Source organism: Lepisma saccharinum, chromosome 18 (genome assembly GCF_977018435.1).
Source record: "Lepisma saccharinum chromosome 18, izLepSacc3.1, whole genome shotgun sequence".
NCBI classification, from domain to species: Eukaryota; Metazoa; Arthropoda; class Insecta; order Zygentoma; family Lepismatidae; genus Lepisma; species Lepisma saccharinum.
The window spans coordinates 49173728-49199369 of NC_139246.1; the positions used below are offsets into that span (position 1 = coordinate 49173728).

The 25642-nt window shown below is 38.6% G+C and overlaps 1 protein-coding gene across 2 annotated transcripts in view; it reads left to right on the plus strand.

Moving 5' to 3' along the window:
• The window catches only part of Dera (deoxyribose-phosphate aldolase), a 98953-nt gene extending 78741 nt beyond the window's left edge, over positions 1 to 20212 (plus strand). For both annotated transcript variants that reach the window (XM_083139781.1, XM_083139780.1), the window contains 5 exons: positions 1215 to 1406; positions 8354 to 8488; positions 10560 to 10715; positions 17090 to 17175; positions 19837 to 20212. In XM_083139781.1, coding sequence (XP_082995907.1) covers positions 1215 to 1406; positions 8354 to 8488; positions 10560 to 10715; positions 17090 to 17175; positions 19837 to 20043 — 776 coding nt within the window. In that variant the 3' untranslated portion in view covers positions 20044 to 20212. The remainder of the gene's footprint in view (positions 1 to 1214; positions 1407 to 8353; positions 8489 to 10559; positions 10716 to 17089; positions 17176 to 19836) is intronic.
• Positions 20213 to 25642: the final 5430 nt, after the last annotated feature.

Below are 25642 nucleotides of genomic sequence, written 5' to 3' on the forward strand. Positions count from 1 at the left end.
ATAAAGGCAATGTGGAAGGAAGTTAAACGTTATGGAGTGCCGATAAAAATTCTTGGTCTTATCCGAGAAACTTATCGTGATTATACATGTAGAGTTAGTTATACATGAAGGCCGTGTATCTGAGCAAATAGATGTGCAGTCTGGAGTGAGGCAAGGTTGTATATTATCACCTACATTGTTCCTGATTGTGATCGATGCAGTGATGCGAAATGTAATAGGAGGAAAAGACGTGGAATCCAATGGGGATTGAATAACAGACTAGAAGACCTTGATTTTGCAGATGATTTGTGCTTCTTGTCTGAAGCACATGGTGATATGCAAACAAAACTAGCAGATTTGATACATAATGAAAAAAAGTAGGACTTGTGACCAAGGCGCTATGGATCAACTCCACAAAAACAGACCCATTTAGTATCGGTGAAGAGATTTTTGAAAATGTAGATAGCTTTATTTACCAGGGTACCGTGGTGGCAAAAGATGGAGGTGCTGCACATGATGTTTCTCAACGTATCGAAAAGCAAACAGCATCTTTGTGAGGCTCTATCCAGTATGGAAAACAAGAAAATATCTATGAAGATCAAACTTCGCATTTTTCGAAGTACGTATTGTTAAGTCGGTGCTGTTATATGGGTCTGAGACATGGAAGGTAACAAAAATGATCACCTCTAAACTACAGACCTTCATCAATCGCTGCATGAGAAAAAAATTGAATATATTTTGGCCAGAAGTGATTCAAAACCAAGAACTTTGGAGAAAGATTGGAGAAACAGAGGTATCCATACAGATAAAGCAGCGAAAATGGAATCGGATAGGGCATACGTTGAGGAAAGAAAATGAGTCTGTCGAGAGAGAAGCACTAGACTGGAACCTGCAGGGAAGAAGGAAAAGAAGGGGGCCTAAACAGACGCGGTGAAGATCTGTTCACGCTGAAGCATTGGAGGAAGGAAAGAGCTGGAATGGAGTGAAGAGAATTGCCGTCAGTAGAACCAGGTGGAGATGCTTTGTTGATGTCCTATGTTCCACAGGAAACAACAGGAATTAAGTCAAGTAAGCAAGCTCAGAGTTTCATGTGGTGACAATGAGGTAGGTGGGAGGTCCCCCCCCCCCTTCTTTGATACATACTGTAGATGTTAAAAGCTTTTGTGTGTGTGTGTGTGTGAAGGTTACTAATTTTGTTAAATCTTATCTGTATTGACTTCATGTTCTGTTTTCAGGAGATGATACTTCAGCTAATGTGGAACGTTTGTGCTACAAGGCAGCACATCCTATAAGTGAAGATATTTTATCAAGTTTAGGTGTTCAAGATAAGAAGATAACAACTGGAGCAGTATGTGTGTATCCATCAAGAGTAGCAGATGCTGTTAAGACACTGGACAGGATAGGTGCCTCCATTCCAGTTGCATCAGGTAAGATGACACAAGGGACACGTGAATTTATCATTATTATTTTTGCAGAAACAGCACACGAATCACATTATAACTGGTGACATCTTTAGTCTCATCAATATTTCAGTACTTTAGGTGTGATTCAGTGCAAGCTGTAGTTTGATGAATTGAATTGTTGTTACTCAATATACAGTGCTTTTCATTATCAAGTTGCCCGTAGCATGCTGCACACTGTGAGCACGTCTGTGGGTAACTGGATGCAATGTTGCGTAACTCGAACCACTAGCTGTGTAATGATATAAGCTCGTACTGACAGTTACAACTAAAATGAGCACGTACCTTGTTTAAAGAGGTGTTGGAAATGTTGTCATCCTCCATCGACAAATTTACGTCATCTTTTTAGGAAATTTTCACTAGCATATCAGCTTCTCTTCTGAAATTGCTTCAGTTTTTCTCCTGATGTTTTCTTTCAATTCTTTTCATGTGACTTCAGGTTTAATAGCTTGGTAGCTCTTGTGCAAGGCACTGCAAAGATTTTTGAGGAGTATGTTCCAATCGTGCTCCAACTTTGTCTACTTCTCCTCAGTAACCACACACTCTTTCACCATTCACTTCTTATCAAGAACAAATCTGTTTCCCTAAATTTGTTCACAAGTTTTCGAACACCGTCTCCGTGTGGAACAGGAACATCTGGGAATTCTGCTGCAAAACATATTTTAACTTCCCTACAAGAATTTGTAATGACATAAGAGTCATACATAAAAATTTGTTGTTTTAAATTGTACGTAAATCGTGACATTATTAGACTGCAAAAAAGCACCAGTAAGATGTAAACTATAGCAAACCAAAACACTTGTTAACATCTTCAAACTTCACAAACAAATGCAAACTAAACACCAGGTATCTGGATACTGAAGCACTGATTCCAAGTGGTACACATATAATCCTTATACCAAATTGAAGCCTTGTTCATGCATATATTTTTAAACTGGGGAACAATGATTGGATTTCATTAGTGTGCACACAGTGTTGCCAGATGTAAAAGGAAGTGTAAATGAATTTTTTTACAAAGCATGAAAAATGGCACATAACACACATGTACGGATATGCCGTCGGTAATTTTCAGTTTGGTTAGGTGGATTAGCTCGGCATCTATGGCAGTGATAAAACAAATGTTCATTTCTACCGATAGCCAATCGGATGAGGCATCTTTAAGGGGAACTAGGAAAATCGTTGTTTTTAGAAGTTAAGACTGTGCATTGGCAACACTGCTGATGTTTCAGTGTCACAAAACGTGTGTTTCGAAACTGTAAACATCATGCAATTACTGAAAACAATAAAAAAGAAACTTGGAAATTTTCATAAAAATAGTGTTACTTACATGCACCTGGCAACCATGCGATGCATCAGGAATGGAATTTTCAGCTTTACAGCAGATACTGGAAGTGCGTGCCATTTTCATCCAAACACAGTTTCACCCATTTCACCATGTTGGCAGCAACTGCACGAAGAGTAGAAATGTTAATGTTCTCAATGGCTCCGTGAATGTTTGTTTCCAGGTCTTGTATAGTTCGAGGATTATTTTTGTATACCTCTTGCTTTAAGTAACCCCAGAGAAAAAAGTCAGGGGAGCAACTGGGCCATAATTCTTTACTTATTATCGGGTCACCAGAAAAGTCTTTCAACATGTCTAACGTTTCATTTGACGTATGACATGTTGCCCTGTCTTATTGAAACCAACAATTACGTTTACCAACGATTACGTTCGTCAATATCCAGCAAAGAAATAAATTGTGTGATAAGTTCACGGTATACTATGCCATTGACTGTAGTGTGTGGGAAAAATGTTGTTCTTGCAACACATGTGGATTGTCAGTTGACCGTTATCTGGAATTCTGACTGTTGACATAACCATTAAGATGAAACCAAGCTTCATCGCTGAAGAACACCTTGTCCAATACATTGATTCCTTGGTCTCAAATAAAAGATTTGAACCAACGACAATATTTCCTTCGGGAATCCAAGTCTGGCATCTTAAGTTCTTGAACAACCTGTACCTTATATGCATATACGTGCACCATTTTTAAAGCCCTGTAAGTCGTTGTTGTTTGCTTGTGCTGCAAGCATACGTACAGATTTCCTTGGAGATTGTGAAATATGCTGTTGAACTGTTCCAAGAATCTCTTGCGTAAGAATATGCCTTTGTTTATCATGTTTTTTTTTCGTGTACGGATCCCGTCTGACGAAATTTTGAAACAAGTCTACATATTGTTAACTTATCTGGATGACTAGCATTGGGAAACTATTCTTGAAATTCTGCTCTCACTGTAGCATTTGAATTGGAACGAAAATAATGCTCAATAATTCAAATTTTCTTTCAAATTCAAATTTTCTTTATTAAAGGGCGAGGTTCAGCCTGTGGCTGTTCTCCCACCTAACCCCGTTTGACATTTACCTAGTGTACATAAACAAAATCATAAAAGAGAGAAGAAAATACAATTAAATAAAAAAAAATAAAAAAAAAATGGTTACAAGGAAAGAAAAAAGACGAGATTTTTTTTTAAAAAAATCAAGACAACACGTAAAAAAGAAAGAGAGAAAAAAACACATTCACGCACGCACACACACACACATTAAAACACACATACTAAACATTTCTGAGCAGGACATTCACGCACGGATGTTGAGATTGATGTACATGATTATGGTAGTTTTGTGAGGTACGATAGAACAACGCATACGTAAATATTACAATATAGTTGTAGATTTGTCAAGGATTGGATTGGATTGGCGAGGCTCGTATGTAATCTAAACTGTATTGTGTAGTGTTACTCGTGGGAGCTTGAACAGAGAGATTGCTCATCTAACAAAAAATTCTTTAGTTTATTCTTAAATTTGTTAGGACTGGGGAGGGAGGTAATGGAGGGTGGAAATTCATTCCATTTTTTTGCCACTGAAAGTGTAAAAGACGATTTGAAAATTTCCAGTGAGTGTTTGAAGAGTTCAAGTTTCGCTGTTCCTCTTGTTTTGTAGTTGTGTATTTCCCTTCTGGTTTTTAGTTTCTCGAATAAATTTTCGGGGATTTTTTTATGCAAAAGATTCTGTATAAAGCAACAGAAATGAAGTCTGCGACGTCTGTTCATGTTTAGCATTTTGTTCTCGTTCAGGGTTGGAAGAATATGATCGAATTTTTTAATGTTATAAACGAAGCGTAAACACGAATTTTGAACTTTTTGAATTTTTACTTTATTTCGAACAGACAAGTTTGCACCGTATACTATATCACAGTAGTTTAGAAGAGGGAGAATCAGTGTTTGCACAAGTTTCATTTTAATATTTGTATTTAAGTATTCATTAAATTTATAGAGGGATCTTAGTGCTGCGTAGGCTTTCTTAGTTTGCTCTTGAACATGAAGGTTCCAGTTAAGTGTTCGTCTAACATAACTCCTAAATTCTTTATACTTTTTGAATGTGGAATTTCGGATGTCTCTATTTTGTCTCTATTCGGGTTTATCATTGCGAGGCTATTCTTGGAACCCATGATGGTGAAAACAGACTTTTGTGGATTTATTTTCAGACCATTTGCATTACACCAGGTATTGATGGCTGCCAAATCTTTGTTAAGTAATACTGTTGCATAATCTGGTGATTTTGGTGGAAATGGGATTTGAATTTGGGTGTCATCTGCATAAAAGTGTACGGTACTATGCTCTATGTTGGTTTCTAAATCTGCTGTGAAGATTGTATATAGGAGAGGAGCTAGAATTGATCCTTGCGGAATGCCAGTTTCTAGCGGAAGCATGTTCGAGAGAGAGGGCGTGGCAGTTTTTAGGAACACGTTCTGTTGCCTGTTTGTCAAGTACGATCTGAACCATTTGAGTGCGGGGTGTGAAAAATTATAATATTTCAACTTGCTTAAGAGTAGGTCATGATGAACCTTGTCAAAAGCCTTTGTCAGATCTAGTGAAACCAGAGCAACTGTCATACCCTTGTCCATTGAGCGAAATATATCATCCGTGACATGAAAACCTTCTCCTCTGTAGAGTACCTCATTGCACCAAACAAGAATAACTTAACAGTAAATCAATAAACACAACAAAAAATGAACCTTACAAGGAGACCAACAACACTCAATAACAATACACACTGCCTTCTGAACAGGACTGACCTTTCCTCTGTTTCTTTCCAAGCGGGGAAAATGTAATCTCATCACATGGTTGCCAGGTGCATTTAAGTAACACTATTTTCATGAAAATTTCCAAGTTTCTTTTTTTTGTTTTCAGTAATTGCATGATGTATACAGTTTCGAAGCACACCTTTTGTGACACTGAAACACCAGTAGTGTTGCCAATGCACAGTCTTAATTTCTAAAAACAACGGTTTTCCTAGTTCCCCCTTAAAGATGCCTCATCCGATTGGCTATCGGTAGAAATAACATTTCTTTTGTCACTGCCATAGATGCCAAGCTAATTCACCTAACCAAACTGAAAATTACCGAGGGCATATCCGTACAAATGTGTTATGTGCCATTTTTCATGCTCTGTAAAAAATTTCATTTATACTTCTTTTTATATCTGGCAACAGTGCATGGACACTAATGAAAATCCAATCATTGTTCTCCGGTTTAAAAATATATGCACGAACAAGGTTTCAATTTGGTATAAGGATTATATGTGTACCACTTCCGGTTCAAAAGTTGTACTATCCCCAACTCTGGGTTGCGTTGTAAATTGAACACCCTGTAGCTTAAGTGATATTTTGTCATGTTTATAAAAATCTGTGGAATGTACAGAACATTTAGGTAAGTATAAATTTGTTGCATTGGTAATTGCATGTATTTAATCATATGCATAAGAATGAGAAAATTGTTAAATGTATGTACTCATTTATGAACGTTTTCTTTGATACTGAATCTAATCTACTCGCTTTACATGAATTTAGGTTAATCCTCAGGAGCAATCCTGGAGGGGAATGGGTCGTCACTATGCAGTAGTGAGATACCTTATCATCTAGACAACGAGAACCCTAATACTGGATCTGTGGTTTCCTAATTAAAGGCATCAGGAAGGGTTTCTGCTAGGTTTTTCCCTCTGTGGCAACTTAGCTCTTTTGTGCACTTGTTTGGCTGTGAACTGGGATGTCTCCCCCTCCCCCTTTTTGCCCAACTATGATGTCATCATGGCTCTGTCCCACATCGACCAACTTTTTCCATGACTATACATTTTGCACGTGGCGTGATATTGTTGTATTGGCTGCATCTTCCCACCCCCAGCTACTTTTTTATAGCGCCGTGGCTGACATGAAGATGGCATAATATAGTTATCCAGAAATCCTTTGTTTTCAATTTCATATGACCATCGGTGTATTATTAAGATGGATGATTCCACCAAATCTAGATGGTGAAAACTAAGAATAAATTGTCATCACTTTAAAGTGAACAGTAATAAAAGCACCCCCACCCTTTGTCAACTAAAATTATCCTAGGAGGCACTTTATTCAGTCTTTGTGAATCTAGCTCTTTAAAAGTCAACTTTAACTCCATTTAAGTTGAAATTAAACTTTTATTGGCATCATGTTTGGCAACTCTGCCAGGATGGCAGTAGAAGGCAAGGAGAAATGCATTACGCTTATGGGAGCATTATTTTATTTGTTCTTCCGGGAATATCAAACATCCAATGGCGTAGCAAAGTACATGGACAGAAAAAGTACGTGTTGAGCACCGTCCAAGTAAAATGCACCTCGTCAGTCCACAGAATATTCCCCTGCCACATGTCATCCACTTCCATGCGTTCCAAAAACCGATGGGCAAACTCACGGCATTGTGGAATATCTTGGGGTTTCAATTGGTGCACAGTTTGAATCTTGTAGGGATACCAGTGTAAAATGCACCGCAAAACCTTGTGAACTGTTGACCAGAGGAAGGACAATTCACGTGACACAGCTCTAGCACTGGTTGCAGAAGTTGAAGCATGTGCTGCACGGTCAGCTACAGCAACTTATTCCACGGGGATGGGCCGCCTTCCTCTCCCTGGTGCAACACCCAATTCACCTGTTTCCTCGAATTTCTTCATCTTCTTCAGCCCATTAATTGACATGGACCCTCTTCTCAGCCCTTTCTGTTGTCGATATTTCCGCAGTGCAGCGTTGCTATTGCTCCCATTCTGGTAAAACATCACTAGCAGTGCACGGTCTATCTTCGAAACAGCCATTGCTTTTTACACGGAAAAATTCAAACTTTTAATGTTTGGCGAACATTCACATCACTAAAGGAAAAAAGCAACAAGCGTCACCAACAACAACCAAGGAGCTCACACAATGGTTAGGCAATGTCACCGACTTTGACGTCAGAGTTTCGGAAAATTCCATGTTTTGACTGCTTGCAGTACCATTTTTTACCCTGGTGGCGAGAATTGGAACTTTTTTTTGCATAATTCGCGAACGCATTGCTTCATTAGCATATCTACGAAGTTTCAGACTGCTACTCTCATTACAGCCCATGCTGTACCACTCTGAACACCGTCACTTTAATTATAACCACCTGGTATTTGTTCATATATTTCAAACAACTTTGAGAGAAATTCATAATCTCTTGTCCAGCTGTTTTTTTAGTAGCAGTGCCCATTCCGAATGGTATTGAAATAAATTCATTCATAACTGGTGCGAAACTGTCACCCTTCCTCTTAAGTTCATGCTATTCTTGTAATTGAAAATAGCCCATTTCAATGTAGGCCTACAATATTTTAAAAATGGTTCATATTACACAAGCATCCATGTTGTTTCTATTAACAATTAAGTAACATGCCAGATAATTGTTTTACCTAGTGTGTTTATTGTAATTAAATTCTTGATTAAAAGAACTCAAAACACTCCTTATGTAGGTAATACGATTGTTTTTTAAAAAAAGTGATCAATCTTGTTAGTAACTTGTGTGCTGATATAGTTCCTTTTTTCATATTTTTTTGTTATAGTGGCAACAGGATTCCCAAGTGGACAGTATCCATTGAAAACCCGTCTTGAAGAAATAAAATTAGCTGTGGAAAATGGAGCTTCAGAAATAGATATAGTTGTGGATAGAGGCTTAGTCTTAACACATCAGTGGGAAAGTAAGTATGCTTTGTACAAGAATTGTCAAGAGAACACATTTACTGGAATGAAAACTGGATTCTATTTCCCAGTGTAATCCTCTTCTACATTTGCGCACTTGTCTCAGCATTTCATAGGCCATTTCAGGGTAGAAAGATTTGTTAGTTACCAGAGTCTGGATCACACAGCTTGCTTAATTTAGTCACAACTACTGAATTTCTGGTCTCAATAAGTTGTTTTTTTTTTATGAGTCGAGAAAGGTGAAAAGGTCAGATAAATGTTCAGAATGCAAGAGGGGGGAGGGGGCTGAGTTCCTGCAATATCCAGGTGCATTATGGGTTCAAGCCTTGTCCTGCAGAAGGATGACATCATTGGGGTTCGAATCTTTTCGGCAGAATCTGCTGCACGTTCATGATACAGGGTGTGGCATAAAAATGGGTTTATTTGTTTTCTTTGGGAGAATTTCTCTAATGGTTTTGGCAACACTTATTGATTGTCATTTGCATCCCCAATGTACACCATTTACAGACATGGATTGCTTGATCGGAGCTCAACATGCCATAGCTGTGAGGGTGTTTTTAAAAAATGGTGACACTGTTGCCGCTACAAGACAAGATTATCAACGTTATTTTAATCTTGGGAGACTTGACCTTATTCCATCGGCCAATGCAATCAGGATGTGACTGAAGAACTTTGAAGCTACGAAAAGTGCACTGAAGCAGAAACATTCCTATTCGCATGCTCTAATGTGTCATGGACAATTTAGATTGCAGATTGACCAAGTGTTAACCATGAAATGGTGGTTACCTTCAGGATGTAATTTTCAGCACATGAACATAACTGACTGAAAATTTTGCAAATGGCAATATGCAATGGTCTGTTTCATGTGTTTGTATTTTTATCTAACAAAACATTGTATTAGTTTTGTTGCATTTCAAAAAAGCCCATTTTCTGTGTCAACCCTGTATGTGTTGATTATTCAAGTTGAGGCACGTTACGTGCTGAATGTTATGTAAATGACTGTTTTAGACTTGCAACTACAACAGCCATGATTGTCATTCCAGGACGTAACCTTATCTACAAAAAGTTTGCATGCATTCTTCAAGTAGTGTATTACCAGCGATTGTCTCATTACCATATACGCTTGAAGTCTTCCATAAATACCTCCTAATTGATGACTTCCTTCAGAAGAAACTGCATCATAATATGCTGCCTGCAAAGAGCTGCTCCCATTTTGTGGTATGGCATGTACCTAAAGATTAGTTTGTTGCTGACACAAATGTTACCAGAGAGCTAGCAATGGTATGTCAACATTGTTGAGAAATCCATGGCATATTGTGTCACTATTTCATTGTGTGGGAACCAACATTCCAGATAAGTGACAGTCAATAATGAATGGCCCTCATATTATGTTGAAATACCTTTTATTCACAACCATGATAAGTACTTCAAAAATTATTTAGCATGTTTTTGTTTCTGAACAATATGTCTTTTTGTATTGTTAAAATAAGTATTGATTTACTTGCAATTGGACTGAATGTGTTGTCTCTTCAGATGGTCCTCTTTCCTTTCTCCTTTGTCTTTCAGCCGGCCTTCGTGGTTGAGTAGCTAACATAGCATGCTATACAATGCCAGAAGTCCCAGGTTCAAATCCCAGTTTGGGTATGGCTGGTCTTTGTGAGCATGCCTTCATCATTTCATCAAATTATCATATCGCAACTCATTCTCATCTTTGCAATTAGCCAAAAGTGGCAGAAAAGCAAAGTAAAATAATCCAAATCAATCAATCCTCTGTCTTTAACTCTCTATATGCATCTTTTTCTGACTGAAATATATACAGTATATCATATCATTGGCAAGCAAAATGAACAGTGTGAACTCTTAAGCATTTTTTAAAAATTAGTGTCGGTTTTTTAGTTACTTATAATCATATATCAGAGATGGTTTACTTTACTGGACATATCACTGAATGCCATCAAAATTATTTACAAAAATATTCATCTTGTTGCAGTTACTGATGATATGTTGTATATGTGATAGCTGAGATATTCTCCGTACAGTGTCAGTATATTATTTTCTTCTTTTCCCAAGGTCTGTATCAGGAAATCCAACAAATGAAAGGTGCATGTGGGGATGCCCATATGAAAACCATTCTCGCCATTGGTGAACTTGGATCCCTCACTAATGTATACAAAGCATCATTGGTGGCTCTCATGGCAGGCTCTGATTTCATCAAAACTTCCACTGGTAAATAACAATTTATATTTCCATGATGGATGTATAATGTGTGTGTGTGTGTGTGTGTGTGTGTGTGTGTGTGTATTTAGTCACTCGCTCTCACAATACAATAATGGAGGGTTGAATACTAGCATGCCTCCCTGATGGTGCTGTGGTAGCGTTGTTGCCTTTTAATCAAGGGGTTCCAGGTTTGATACCTGGTGGAGGCACATATGAGTGGTTCGGATCTCACTTTAAACTGAAGGTCAAGTCCCGATTAGCCTTACTGTGCATAAAGTGGACTTAAAACACCAACACCAACACCAACAATACTGGCATATATAGTTTTAAATGCTGCTGCAATAGACAATACTTTGATCAAAGCAAGAGAGCAATCAACAACAGAATTTCTGAACATTACAGATGCATTAATGTGGTATTCAATGAAACAGAATGCTCATTTCCAGAAAATAATAAAGTACTTGTATTCCTTACAAATGACAAAAGCAGGATGAAAAGAGATATCATGGTGGGAATAACAATTGTTGCTTGTAATAACAATTTACCGTATTTGCACGTATAAAATGTGCATGCGTGTACAACGCACACCCTGGCTTTTGGTGGGGAAAGCAACAAACAGTTATATCTCGTATGCAATGCGCAGTACAATTTAGGTTCAAGAAATGTATTTCTTAGTTGTAGGTTGTAAAGCTGTTGCTATGCTGATCAAGAGCAAATTACATCATACCTATTCAATGAGTTACCTGTTACCTGTGGACCAAGAGGAGACTATCGTCTTGTGTATACAATGTGTCACCAATCCACGTCACATTCCCCTTTCCCTCTCCCTCCACTGTGTTTAGCAGCCAAAGCTTTCACTTCTGTAACCACCTTGTTTATTCTGTAGTAGAAGAAAGAGAGATCAAAATTTTGTTATGGATTTGAAGCACTCGGGATGTTAGTTTCTGTTGATTCTCGCCTGATAAATACCACTGATTCACATCCCATTTGACAGGAGGTGTATGCTTGAATGCTGTCAGAACGGCACAGCTCAGCTTTTCTCAGTGACGCAAAATGTTCCGTTACAAAACGAAAAATCATGGGGAAATAGCCATTTCATTTTTAAAAATTATTATTACTAAATAATCATCCTGCTCATTTATATTTGTGCCTGTTGATATATACGTGTTATATGCAGTGATATAGTGAAAACATGTGTAGCTTTAATGTTGGCTGTCTGAATTATTCCGTGCATAATACGCACCACAGTTCTTGAGGGCAAAAATTTCAGAAAAACGTGTGCATTATACATGAGTAAATACAGTAAAAGACAATATTAGTGGCAACCTTTACTTCATACACAATTTACAATTAACATGGATAATCATAAATATTCTTTGACATTGTTGCTCTAATCATATTTCCTGTTTGCATATTAATGAGGGTTTATAGTAACTAATGTAATGGAATGTGTGAGCATATAAATCTTTCATTAGAGTGTAAACTGCCAAGGTGGTACTCCAATGCTCTGGTGCATTATTACCAAGTCTAGACTTGGAAATGTTTCAGTTCAGTGATATAAGTTACAAAATATGCAATTGGAATTAAAGTCTGCATGTGCATTGTATCAGTGACGTCAATCCTTGGGGTAGCAATCAGTGCCATGACCAAGGGGGGTTGATGGGGGTCAACACCCTCTTCCCCTTTAGGGCCCAGTTTTCCTAAGAAAAAGAACGTCAAAGGTGGGAAAAGATTGCAAATTGTGGAATGATTACTAAAAAAGGTAGGATGTAACTCCTCACCAGAACCCAGCAATTTTAAATAATAATTTGAATTTCCTGCCCCCCCCTCCCCCCCCCCCCCCCCCGAGCCTCCTCTTTTGAAAATCAAAAAAGATTTGATTTTACTACTATGCCAGAAATCTCGAGTTTGAATCCCGGCCTGTCCACTGATGTTCTTTGTGTGTGTGCCTTCATCCATTTTATCGTTCCATCTTCGCGATTAGCCAAAAGTGGCAGAAAAGGAAAGTAAAATAAACCAAATCAAACAATCAATCAATGATTTGATTTAATTCTTGTAACATATCGTCGCTTTTTGCCACATTTCATTAATCGTGATGATGATACGATAAAATTGTTGAAGGGACACGCACAAAGAACACCCATGCCCAGGTCGGAATTCGAACCCGGAACCCGTACTGTCGTAGCGTGCTATGATAACCACTCCCCTACGGACGTCTGCCGACAACAAAGAAGAGTGAAAGCGCTAACCATTCGGATACGTGGGTATCGGTAAAGCAAACTGCATTTTTCCTCAGTGGTATTTTTCAATTATATTTTTGAAATGCCCATTCATACCGGACAACCGCTCTCACTTCCTCTTTTGACCACGAATTCAACACGCACCTTCTCTCCATATCTGCCGGGCCACGACTGAGAGGCACCTCCCCTCCTTTGCACACACTACGCTCACGCCATCTGTTGGATCGCGGTTGTACTTCACCCACTGGTGTATGGGTGTCTGTTGTGTTCCAACACGGCCTGGTTTCCCCCATTGCTGTACAATTTCCCTGGCAAAACGGGGGGGGGGGGGAACTTATTTTCGGACTTTCCCTCGTAGATAAAGCAAGTCTAATTGTCTTGTTAAATACAGCTTGATTTTTCATCTTAATTGGCCTTTTGGTATGTTTTTTTTTTACATTAAATAGATATTTGTGTTCTTAATTGCTAATTTCCAACTGTATTAACCCATTTGCATCATATGACGAGCAGGATTCGCATGAACCTGTTATGACATAAGTCGTATGAGGAGCTCAGCTCGCAATGCTACACTGCTTGATAGAAATGCACGTAGTTCAGTGTGTAGCTCATAGATGTCACTTGTATTCATTCTAAAACGAAGTCCAGATGTGTGAAATTCCTTCAGTGTGGCGCCACTCGGTGTGTTTGTGTGGAGTAAGAATTTTTTTTCTGTACTGTATGCCGCTCTCCTCAGCTGAATTATGGCATCAAAATTTCGCATTTTTCCCCAGTTTAGTAACCAATTTAAATTTATAAGTCATTTTTGAGTTTTTATGCATATTTAACCTCTCAAAATGCATATAATCTGTTATTTCAACACTAGGATCAAAACTCGATTTTCCGTGGAATCTGTTGTTCAATACTAATATTCCTTTGAAACTGTTTTTCTACACATCCCAATCCAGAGATAATTTGCAGAAAAATATTGGATTCTTACACAGTTCTGAGCCAATAAAGCTTATACCTAGGTATATTCTCACATTTCAACCCTTTGATCCAAAGTTTGGTTTTTATGGAAAAGTTAGAAAACTTAACATTTTCAACTTTTATGTAGGCAATTTATTTTAATTTATTTTTGCACTCCAAACTGCCGTAGTATGGAATTTAAAAACAATTTCTTGGTCAACGTCGAAGGTATTTAAACATGACGTCAATGGGTTAAGTAGGGGTCGAATAATCAAAGGTTAAGAAAAACGAGAAAAAGGTCAAGGAAAAGTCCTGAATTTTGGATTTGTTATTTTGATAGACACCCTCTTATTGAACTATAAACTACCCAAGATAAAACTCCTGGAACCATTTCAAATTACGGTACTTGCTGAATATTTGTTTGTCATTACAAGTCATAACGAGAGGGTACTTTAATTACCATCAGTACAACGGACTCGCAAGATAAATATTTTTTTCATAAAGTCTGTAAAAAGTTTGGTACTGGTCCCTATAATTTCAAAGAGTTTGACTGCCCAGTCTCTCATAAATTGGCTAAACCTGAAATTGTGAGAAAAATTGGCTCCTGTGAGAAGTATCAGGTAAAACATGTAGTAAGAGGTGCATTGTTTAGTATGATTACAAGTTCGAAAATTTTGCATTTAACTGAAAAGTGTCAGTTTTAAATTACTTTCTATCATGTTCTATAGAAATGTGTATTATTTATTGCAAATGTTTTGTGTCCTACATTTTGGGACATTATGTCTTACTTTTCCTTTGTAGCGATCTGATAACCCTATTCATGGCATGGTGCTATATGCATGGGGAACTGTACCTTTTACTAGGGCTGTGCCGATACCGATGCTGATGTATCAGTATCGGAAACTTACCGGTTATAATTTATTTACTGATACCGGCCAATACCTTTCTGGCATTTTGGTCTATCACGGGCTTGAAATATAATGCACAACATTTTTGTGGAATCTAATTATCCTGGAAATTATACAAATTTCAAGCTTTCTCTTTATTTTGTTTCGTGTGAGAAAACTGAATTTTGTGATGACAGAACATGTAATTTAATATTCTAATGTATTTTTGCATGTACGAGGGTAAGTCAATATATAAGTCGCAAAATGGAATAGAAAGAAAAGTTGAAATAGTTACCTCATGAAATGTGGTTTATTTTTCAATTTAATCTCCATGAACATTTAGGCACTTGTCCCAGCTTTTCACGAGTCACTCAAAGCCAGCAGCAAAGAAGGTTTGTGGTTGGTGTCGTAGCCAGCTGGTAACCTCCCGATGGACCTCCTCCATATCCTGGAAACTGTGACCACTCAGGTGATTCTTCAGTGGGCGAAGAGATGAAAGTCGGATGGTGCCAAATCCAGATTGTAGGCTGGATGCTCCAGTCGTTCCCAACCTAGGGACCGTATGTGAGCTACTGTGGCACTGTGTGGACGAGCGTTGTCATCCAACGGAAGAACTCTATCTCTCAAAGCACCTGGGCGTTTCCTGCGAATGGCTGACCGTACCTTCGTCAGAGTTCTGCAATACGTGGTTGCAGAAATGTGCTGACTGGGTGACCTTAAACTTCCTACGCACCTGTCATCTTACCCACTTGGCACTTGAATGGCTCACTGCCACGAGAACGTGACTACTAGCACCGTATACGATACACGGTGGTGCAGCCACCTACACCGACACTTGCGGAAAGGATCAGTGCAACAACTGATATTCATAATACAATTTCACATTGCAGCAATTCAAAGATATTTCATTTTGCGACTTATATATTGACTTCCCCTCGTATTTTAAAGTGAAAATCAAAGTCAGTTAATGCACATAATTAGAATGGAATACTTACACACTATTGTTATTGAAAATTTGGAATAACTTTCAGTTATTACAATTTTCTAGTATCAGAATCAGCTCAAAGTGGTATCAACTCAGCCCTACCTTACCTTTCGCAACACGTTTTGATTTGTTTTAATACCCTCTTCTTGACGTCAGTTTGGGCATTGAAGTCCCATAGAAGAAGATCCCATGCTTTCTCTCTCTCCTTTTCTGTTGTGCCATCATTTTTATTACACTCAATTACATCCATGTACATGTCAACATGGTTGATTAGTACACCTCTTTCAAATTCAGAAAAGTTTGCTGCCAGAGTTACTTTTTTCCTCTTCCATGTTGCGACTTTAATCACACCGCACTACCTTGTTTTAACTTGTTTTAGTTGAACAGGATTTATAAGCCAACCAATCAGGTTATAGCCATATAAATTAATCTCATGAACGTTGTTTTTCATTGGTGCAATGCAAATCTTTAACATCAACATCATTTAGAGTGGATTAAAATTGATCTCGTTCATCTGAACTTCAAAATAATCTGCATATGTGCACACGACCGTGAGTCGTCCACACGTTATCTCTACACTAGGAATGGAAGTGCAAATCCTCACCAGGGTATAAGTGTTTCATTGTGTTTGTCCTTTTATCATTCTTCATTTATTCTCATTGTAGCAATTGCCCAAATAAGGTAAACAACAATGTTAAATAACCTAAGTATAAATAAATAAAGTAAAAAATAATAAAAAACTAATAGTAAAAAAATAAAATAAAATGATTCCAGCTATCTGATAGGACATCTCGTGAGATATTCTGGAACTATGTCAAATGGGATTGCTTCCTTTTTATTTCAGTTTAATAATTTACTTTAAAGTGAGAACTACCATATTTGTCGGCATATAAGATGCTCTTTTTCCTTTGAAAATAGGTCTGGAAAAACAGGGTGCATTTTATATGCCAATATTCAGTTTTTCATTACCTTCATTTCTGGAAATTTTCTCTGTTTTGAGGTAGATGATTTATTTTTTGCGGTGTGTGACAATGAAGATTGTCTAGTTAGATTAGATAAGTTACTTGTTGAAGTAGACCTACATATTACTTTATTTGAAATATTGTAAATTAATTATAAATTCAGTGATAAATAAAAATTTCCTCAAAAATGTGTACGAAAAAGGGCAATTACACCAACAAGTATGGTAATTATTTTCTTCCATCTAATGAACTATAGTTGAAATTACATTAATAATTTAAAGAAACAAAGCACATAAAGTCTTTGCTTAATTTTTAAATTCCAGTTGAGTAGTATATTATTTTATCTTACAATTTGTTTTGATAGGAAAGGAAGCTGTGAATGCCACCTTGCCTGTGAGTCTAGTGATGTGTCGGGCCATTAGGGGTTATAAGGAGAGGATAGGTTACAAGGTATTTATTATTTCATAATTTATTGGAATAATTGTACAATAGAACCTGCTGTGTGGTTTTTACGCACACAGCTGCAATATGAAAGTATATGTGTAAAAGTTTGGATATTTGTAAATGCTCTGGCCTAGGTTGCTTTTTGCCCAGTTGCCGGGGAAGCTGATGGTTGCTTTCCCTCCACGGCTTCCCTGTTTGAAAGGTAACAATAGGACGTTTCCCCGGTGGTTGGTTTGTCGGATGTATAAGTACCGGGTTCCGACTTATTATGCTCTCTCATATTCTCAGATCTCAGAAAGTGGCCGTCCCTCAATGGATTAAGACAGTTTTTTGGATGCAACGAGACACAGAGAGAAAGCGCCGTATGTGTAGGGACCTCTGCTTGATAAACGGCAGCGTCAGGTTAGCGCTATGCTAAATAGTTTGCTCGTAAATTGAAGTCTGGATAAGTGCATTTCTCTGTGTGATGGGGCAAAAAGTGCAACTTAGAGGATGTGTTATTGGATCTGTAATGGAAAGATGTACAAGGGTCGTTCAAAGTTGACCAGAGCTTCCGTGCGTAAAATATTAATGAATCAATGTAGCGCTGCATTACTAGGGCAGGACAGACCATGATTCCTTGCGAGTAACCATGATCCTTTGCGATACATTTGGCGCATGCGCAGTAGTGTAAACAAAGATGGCGGCAAGTAGTGTATCTGTTGCTGTGGAACAGCGGTGTATAATGAAATTTCTCGTGAAGGAGAAGGTGAAACCTGCTCAAATTTCGCGTAGACTGCAAGCACAGTATGGTGAACAAACACTGTCACGGGCAAGAGTGTACGGATGGTGTCATAAAAGTTCCCCTCCACCCAAGAAAAGCAAAGCGCTGCTGTCTGCCGGTAAGATTTTGGGAACAGTCTTCTGGAACATGAAAGGTGTTATCCATGTGGATTTTGTGGAGAAGGGTGCCACAATTAATGCCAAGTTTTACTCAACACTGCTTCACGGTGCTGTACGTGGGGCTGTTCGGAAGAAAAGACCTGGAATGTTGTCGAAACACGTCATTCTTCTCCATGACAATGCCAGGCCCCACACGTTCCATTTGACTCAAACAACACTGGCCAGCGTGCACTGGGAGGTTTTACCACACAGTCCTTACAGTCCAGATTTATGCCTCAGTGATTTCCACTTGTTTGGGGCACTTAAAGAGCATTTGGGAGAGACGCACTTCCAGACAGATGAGGAACTCAAGAACGCTGTCCTGCAGTGGTTACGACACCAACCTACTTTTTTCTACGCCAAAGGCATCAAGGAACTTCCGCAACGACGGCAACAGTGTGTCTGGATGTTCAGGGGGAATACTTTGAAAAACTGACATAGTTTGGTGCTTCTATGTATGTATATTTCCTGTCTAGAAATAAAAGTCCCGGTCAACCTTGAACGACCCTTGTATATATGGAGTAGGGAAGGTATGTGTAAATAAACTCTACATACAAGATAATTCCGTGAAAGGTTACTCTCTTGCCAACAAACCCCAGCATGGGGGAGGGGGGGGGTGGACCCCCTGGAAATTGATAATGTTCATTTAAAGATACCAGAAAGCCGAAAGTTTGTTAGTCTTATTGTTAAGAACAGAAATCAAGTGCATTTAGTTAGTATTCGAACAGAATAATCAAAGTAAAAATACATTGGATCGAAAACATTGAGTGAAAAATACAGGAACACGGTTATATTCTACCATTTCATCCAAAGAACAAATGTTTTCACAGATTTCAAAATTCTAATAATTACAGTTATAGGTGAGAAATTTCTGGCGATGCCCATGAACCCCAGTTTTCTATTCTTCAAGCAGCCTGATCACAATAGAGCAACAGGTCCCTTTATACACAGGGAGGATCGGCATAAGTCAGTGTACCGCTGCACCCTACAACATGAGGGACCTTCACGATCCCCTCCATTTTATGACTCCCCTGCATAAGCAATGACCTGTTTCATCCTGTTTCTTGCTGAGTCAGGTGTAAGACGTTGTCCCTGGAAGCATCAGTGGTGTGTGTGCGAGTGGGTTGTGATTTTTAAATGATCACTTCAGGGTGTGGATGGGGAGAATAGGTACTATGGAGTGGCCTGCAAGATCTCCAGACTTAACCCCATGTGGAGAATTCTGAGATTTCGAACATTTGAAAGAACTCAGAGAACTTAATTTTTCACAAATATTCACACCACAATTGTGTAATAGCATCTGTAAATCAGTATAAAAAGAGTGCATCGGAAACAATGGTGGCCATTTTGAACAGTTGTTGTAACAGGTAATTTATATTTCAATGTAAATACAAACAGTAACATAGTTTGCATTTTCGGTAAACTGACTTATGCCGACCCCGGTATGTGTGTGCGTTTTACACTCCTCAAACTTAGGAACTGTTTAATGCTTAAACAACTTAAAAAGTATGTAAAGGTTTTCCAGTTACAAATGTTACTCACTGATTAGATTAAATACCTTGTATGAAAGTAAATTCTGTAAATAATTTCTAATTATATTTTTTTCATTCTGACTGGTTGAAGTGATCTCAAGTGATGATTGCCTTACAATAAATACATGTATTTGTTCGCGTCAAATAATAATAATTAATAATCACTTCAAGCACAGTGAAAGTAAATATACTAATGTAATACTCTTTATTAAAGGTTGGATTCAAACCTGCTGGTGGAATTCGTACAGCAAAGGATGCTATAAATTGGCTTGTTCTGATAAAAGAAGAGCTGGGAGATGAATGGTTGCATCCTAATCTGTTTAGAATAGGAGCTTCTGCCCTCTTAGTGGACATAGAACGACAACTGTATCACTATGCTACGGGAAGATATGCTGCTGCTTATGAGTTTCCCATGGGCTAAAACAAAACAAGTAATTTGGATATACTGTACGTGGGAATTCACAGGTGATTTATATTTAAAATTTTGTTCAGTTCGAATTGTGTCCAAAGAGAAGCATGTTCCATAAATATTTTACGATAATTTCACAATTATGTTTAATAATTAAGGGCAGAGTCAATAAAATATATTTTTCTAATATTGTCGTTTATCCTCTTCCCAGTTCCTGTCCTGAAGATATTATGACGATATTGGGTCATAATTACACCAAGAAGATATATACTTTCCTTGTGAAGCATTAAACACCTAGAGTAGTTTTTAAAATTGTTGACGAATTGATCAGATGCTATGGGTTTACTTGTCCGCAGTGTGAATGACCACGTAGTTGAGGGATTTCACGCAAGGGGGCGGGTACTTACAGGCAAGCCATTATTCAAAAAGTTTAATTCCAAATTCACTCGCTAGATGTCTCTGTTTGGATGAATATAAAAGGAAAGGAAATTCTCATTAATTTGATTTTAGAAACCATTAAATTTGTTATAGATATCTCAGTTCTTTTATAAGAAACTTGAAAGGGATAAAATCTTTATTTCGCAAGGGGTACCAATAATTTTGGTTTAATTAATACGCAACAGGGGACATTTTGACTCATTGCAAGGGAAACGGAAGTGTTCGATAATCCATGACTGGAGTAGATAAATAAAAAAGCATTAAATTATCTACACTCTATTACATTTATTAAGCGTAGAGGTATGATAGATTGTTAAAAAGCTAAGTGCTCATTCCTTAACCCACACGCTTGGGACATTCTGTTAGGTGTTAACCTGGTTGTGTGTGATGTTACTGGCGGAAGTCTAGTAGAATGAGTCCGGAGGAGGACAATTGGGTGTGAAGCGAGGAAGTGAAGCGTCGCTAAAAATATGGAGGGAAAGAGTGATGGATAATGCAAGTTGCAGCAAAATTGTTGGAGTTGGTTTTACGCTTTTGGGGATAAGAAATGCTAGTGAAAGCGAAATCTCCATGATCCAGTTGGCCATTTGGTCACTTTTGGACATTCGTATTCAGTGAGGTATGTGTTTGTGAACTGCCACATGCAAAAGTTGGATGGCACAGTAAGATATCCGGTTTGCGAATGCCTCGACCAAAAGGTAAGGAGTTTCAGTTGCTATATGTGAAGTGCACATAAAAATCACAATTCGTGATCGGAAGATTTGCAACTTGGACAACCGTGACGACGGGACATGCAAAGTTCGCATATGAGGAAAAAATTGTTGTTCATCACACTTGAACGTAAATAAAATGGTGTGCATGATTAATTACCGTGTGGCATATCGTGCGTGACTTAGGTAGCCATTTTGAAAACAGTCACTGCTTCGTAAACAGGATTTTTATGGTGACAAACCAAGTTCGTGTAATGCAAAAGGTTCTGCAAATATTACAAGAAGGTACATAATATATTGCGTTAGTCTGAACGTTCGACTGACTGAGTGACGTCACAGGGTTAAATCGTCGCGTGGTGCGATCACCTGGAAACAACATAAGCGTTACCGGTATAGTCAAACGTCCTGTGTACGGACAAGGTGCTTACAAAAATTAAATGGAAGTACAAGCAAACTGAAATCTTGTAATGTATCATTCAGTGTGGTTAAGAAAACTGCATCCACATGATTATCAGAATGTTAAGGATGTTTATTAAATAGTCTTGGGATATTTATGGGGCACAGGATGTTCAGTGAATAAGACTACCAAAATTTGATTTGCCATTCTTTATTTTAAATCAATATTAACTTCTCAAGTAAGCCATATCTCTACACAATAGCATTAATCAACACTGTGAGACCAAGGAATAGACGCCGATGTACCGCACGGTTGCAAAGTGAGATTGCGCTGGTGTTGGGTAAGGTATATGACTGGGGTAGACATAGAAGGAATGTGGAGTGTAATATTAATCTCACGAAGCTTACAGGACTGGGTGGGCATTCGTGCTTAGGCAGACCGTGGTAATATGACCAATATATAGTGGAATCTCAAATATATGTTTTCAGGGGGCTGTGGCTGGCAAGCTCATTCTGATTACAGCTGACTCTATACAGCTGACGGGGCTCATTTGAAGTATAATGTAACATGTTAGAAAATGTTTTGTTAAAAACGTTGTAATAACACAAAACATGCAAATGAGGGCTCGTTTTATTCAGAATTTCCAAGCCTTTCGTTTTGTAAGATAAACATGTCTATGTGTACCTATTTTCGGAAGCAACGGACAGAGGAATTTCCAAATTTGGTTTTTTTAAAGTTTTTTCAAAATTTGACTAGCTCCCATCCGCTAGCGCCCATCGATCTGGGCAAACCACCACTAGTCGCTGGTGCCCCAAGTTATAGAAAGGCGAATACGTAGTATCAAAACGATAATACAAATAGTAAATTAAAAAGAAAAAGAAAAAAACTCTCAAGGAGAATTTTCATCACAACCGGCTGCAGAGACGTCATCAGAAATGCGCCCATCGATCAGGGCAAATTGCCACTATTTGGTGATTGCCCCAAGTTATATAAAGGCGAATACGATAGTACAAATAGTAAATTCTATATAAAAAAAAAAGAAACTCAAAATCATGCCCATCTGCTAGCACCCATCAATCTGAGCAAACCACCACTAGTCGCTGATTGCTCCAAGTTATATAAAGGCGAATACGTAGTATCAAAATAATACAAATAGTAAATTTAAAAAAAACCTCAAAATCGAGGAGAATTTTCATCACAACTGGCTGCAGAGACGTCATCAGAAATGCGCCCATTGATCAGGGCAAACTGCCACTATTCGGTGATTGCCCCAAGTTATATAAAGTTGAATACGACATCAGAACAATCAGCCTGGAGACGCGAGAATGAGTCTGCTCGGCGATGACTGCAGATGTGAGGTGAAAGCTTTGAGATTAAACCCAAAAAGATTCCGTGTGTTTTTGTAATTTGTTTTCCTGTTTATTAAACTTTTATTACCAAAACATTTGTTTGATGAGTTGTCTGTCCTTGAGTTACTTCTGACATCTATAGGCCCTGCCCCGAAAGGGTTAATCAGTATTGTGAACATCTTTAAATTGTTACAATTTTGAAGCATCAGTATTGATGAGAATCAGTAAGGGAATTGGTTCAAAGTGGTATTGGCTCAGACTTAATTTGTATTCATTGGGACCAGAAAAGTTATATATACGAGGGTCATCCAGAAGAAAAAGGAACATTTTGGTGTAAAACACAAATGCCAAATGATGTCTGCAAAACAATAATGGTACAGAAACTACATACCTTACTCTACTTTCCCACATATTCGCCATACCAATACAAGCACTTATCACAGAGGGATATCAATTTGTTGGATACTTTTGTTGTACTCGGTTGCCACCGATGTAGTTCATCAGCCATGGCAAAACGGCATTCATCACATGATTACCATAAACTTCCTTTATTTGCTTTTGAATTTTACTGGCACAAACTTTTCTCGCATTCAGAAACCTTATCACACTCCGCACCTCACAATTAGCAGGATTCTCAATTTTGTCACACAAATTCAGGGCTTACAGCTCGATACCATGCATGTCTGCACCATCTCCCTACTTGGTCAAACATACTCTATGTGATTCAAATCGGGGCTTTGCGCAGGCCAGGCCATAAGTGGGACGTTGTGTGGCCTGCGGTGTGGATGGTTGCATTGTCGTGTTGAAACACACAATCATCATCTGCGAACTGTTCTTCGATGGTAGGCAGCATGAACGTTTGTAAAATGTCAACGTAATGATGTGCCGTGACAGTACCATGCAAAGCAACGAGGGGACCAAGCCCCTTCCAGGAAAAACATGCCCACACTGTCACCCCACCTCCACCGAATTTCACTGTCGGCACAACACAGTATGCTAAATGTCGTTCATGAGGCATTCACCACACCCACACATGACCATTGGATCGTCACATGGTATAACGCGATTTGTCACTCCACATCACGGATTTCCACTGTTCTAACGACCAGTTGCTCCTCTCCTTACACCATGCAAGGCGGCGCTTCGCGTTTCGTTGGGTGATGTGGGGCTTATGGGCAGCCGCTTGTCCATGGTAACCGAGTCGTCGTACCTCACGTCGCACAGTCATGCTGCTAGGATTACATCCTGTCCTGGTTTGGAATTCCTGTGTGATGGTGGCGATCGCTGATTGCCGGTTCTCTTGTACTACGCTATTCAACACTCGGCGGTCTCTGTCTGTCAACATGGGCGCTCGGCAGAACGTTTTAACGTTTTGCGGTTGTACACATCCCATTACGTTTCCACTTTACTATCACATCGGTGACAGTGGACTTTGGGATGTTTAGGAGGCTGGATATCTCGCGCACTGACTTGTTACTCCTGTGGCACCCAATCACTTCACCACGTTCGAAGTCTGTAAGTTCCTTCGACCGACCCATTCTGCTGTCTCATGCACTATGCTGCCTGTAGTGGTCCCTTGCTTGCCTCACCTCGCTGTAGATGGCACCACAGAGTGGCCTACTATGCACAACACACATTTGATTGGTGTCCGGATATTTTTGATCACATACAGTAGGTGGTGTGTGCTGTGCTACAGTCGAGTGTTCCTTCTTTCTGGAAATTACTTTGCCATGGCTGATGAACACAAAGATGCTGTCGCTACATGGCTGAATACGTTGGCAGAAACCGAGTACAATAATGATATCAACAAACTGATATCACACTATGATAAGTGTTTGAATGTATGGCGAATATGTGGATAAGTAGAGTAAGGTATGTAGTTTCTGTACCATAATTTTTTGCACACATCATGTGTCATTTGTGTTTTACACCAAAACGTTTGTTTTTCTTTCTGGAAAACCCTCGTATATGTTAATTGCGAAAATGTACAATCTGGGAACATAGAACCACCATATTGCCAACAATTTGTATCATCATGTTTCTGTAAAACCTGTAATTTTGTTCTTATTCTTTTAAACATGAAGGCATCATCGTGTAACCAAGTTGATTTCAGAAAGCTGCACTATTTTGGCAAGAACAAGTGTTCATTTAGTGGTGGGCAAAAATTGCTTGTGAGCATTCAACTGCATGATGTGAAAACTTTAAAATATCTGCCAGAGATAATGGAAGACATTATGGCATGAGGTTCTCATTAAATGGATTTTTTTTACCTTTAATCTAATTAGTACACACACACATTTGGTTCAAACTTGGTACAATATGTAAAATATTCTGGTGTTCTTATTGAGAGCCGCATTGGTCTAGTTGGTAGGTGTCTGACTGCAATGTAGGAGATCTGGGCTCGATTCCTGGGATGGGTGATCTAAGGTTGGAATTTTTCCGACTTTGTCCCCGCTTAAAGTGGCTCTGGGGTTCAACCAGCCTCAAATCAATGGATACCTGGGCAACCCTGAGGGGTTAAGGCATCCAGAGCATGGTGTTGAGATCGAGAATGTGTGGGACTCTACCCCCACATCCCGTAAATGTGCCTTAATGGCACGGTGCTGTATGCACAAGAAACTTTACCTTATGTTATACACATTCTTGAAGGTTCATGTAACCACTGTTAAGACATTTTTCAGGGTCTTATGCAGTTATTCACAGCAGTTTAAAAATAT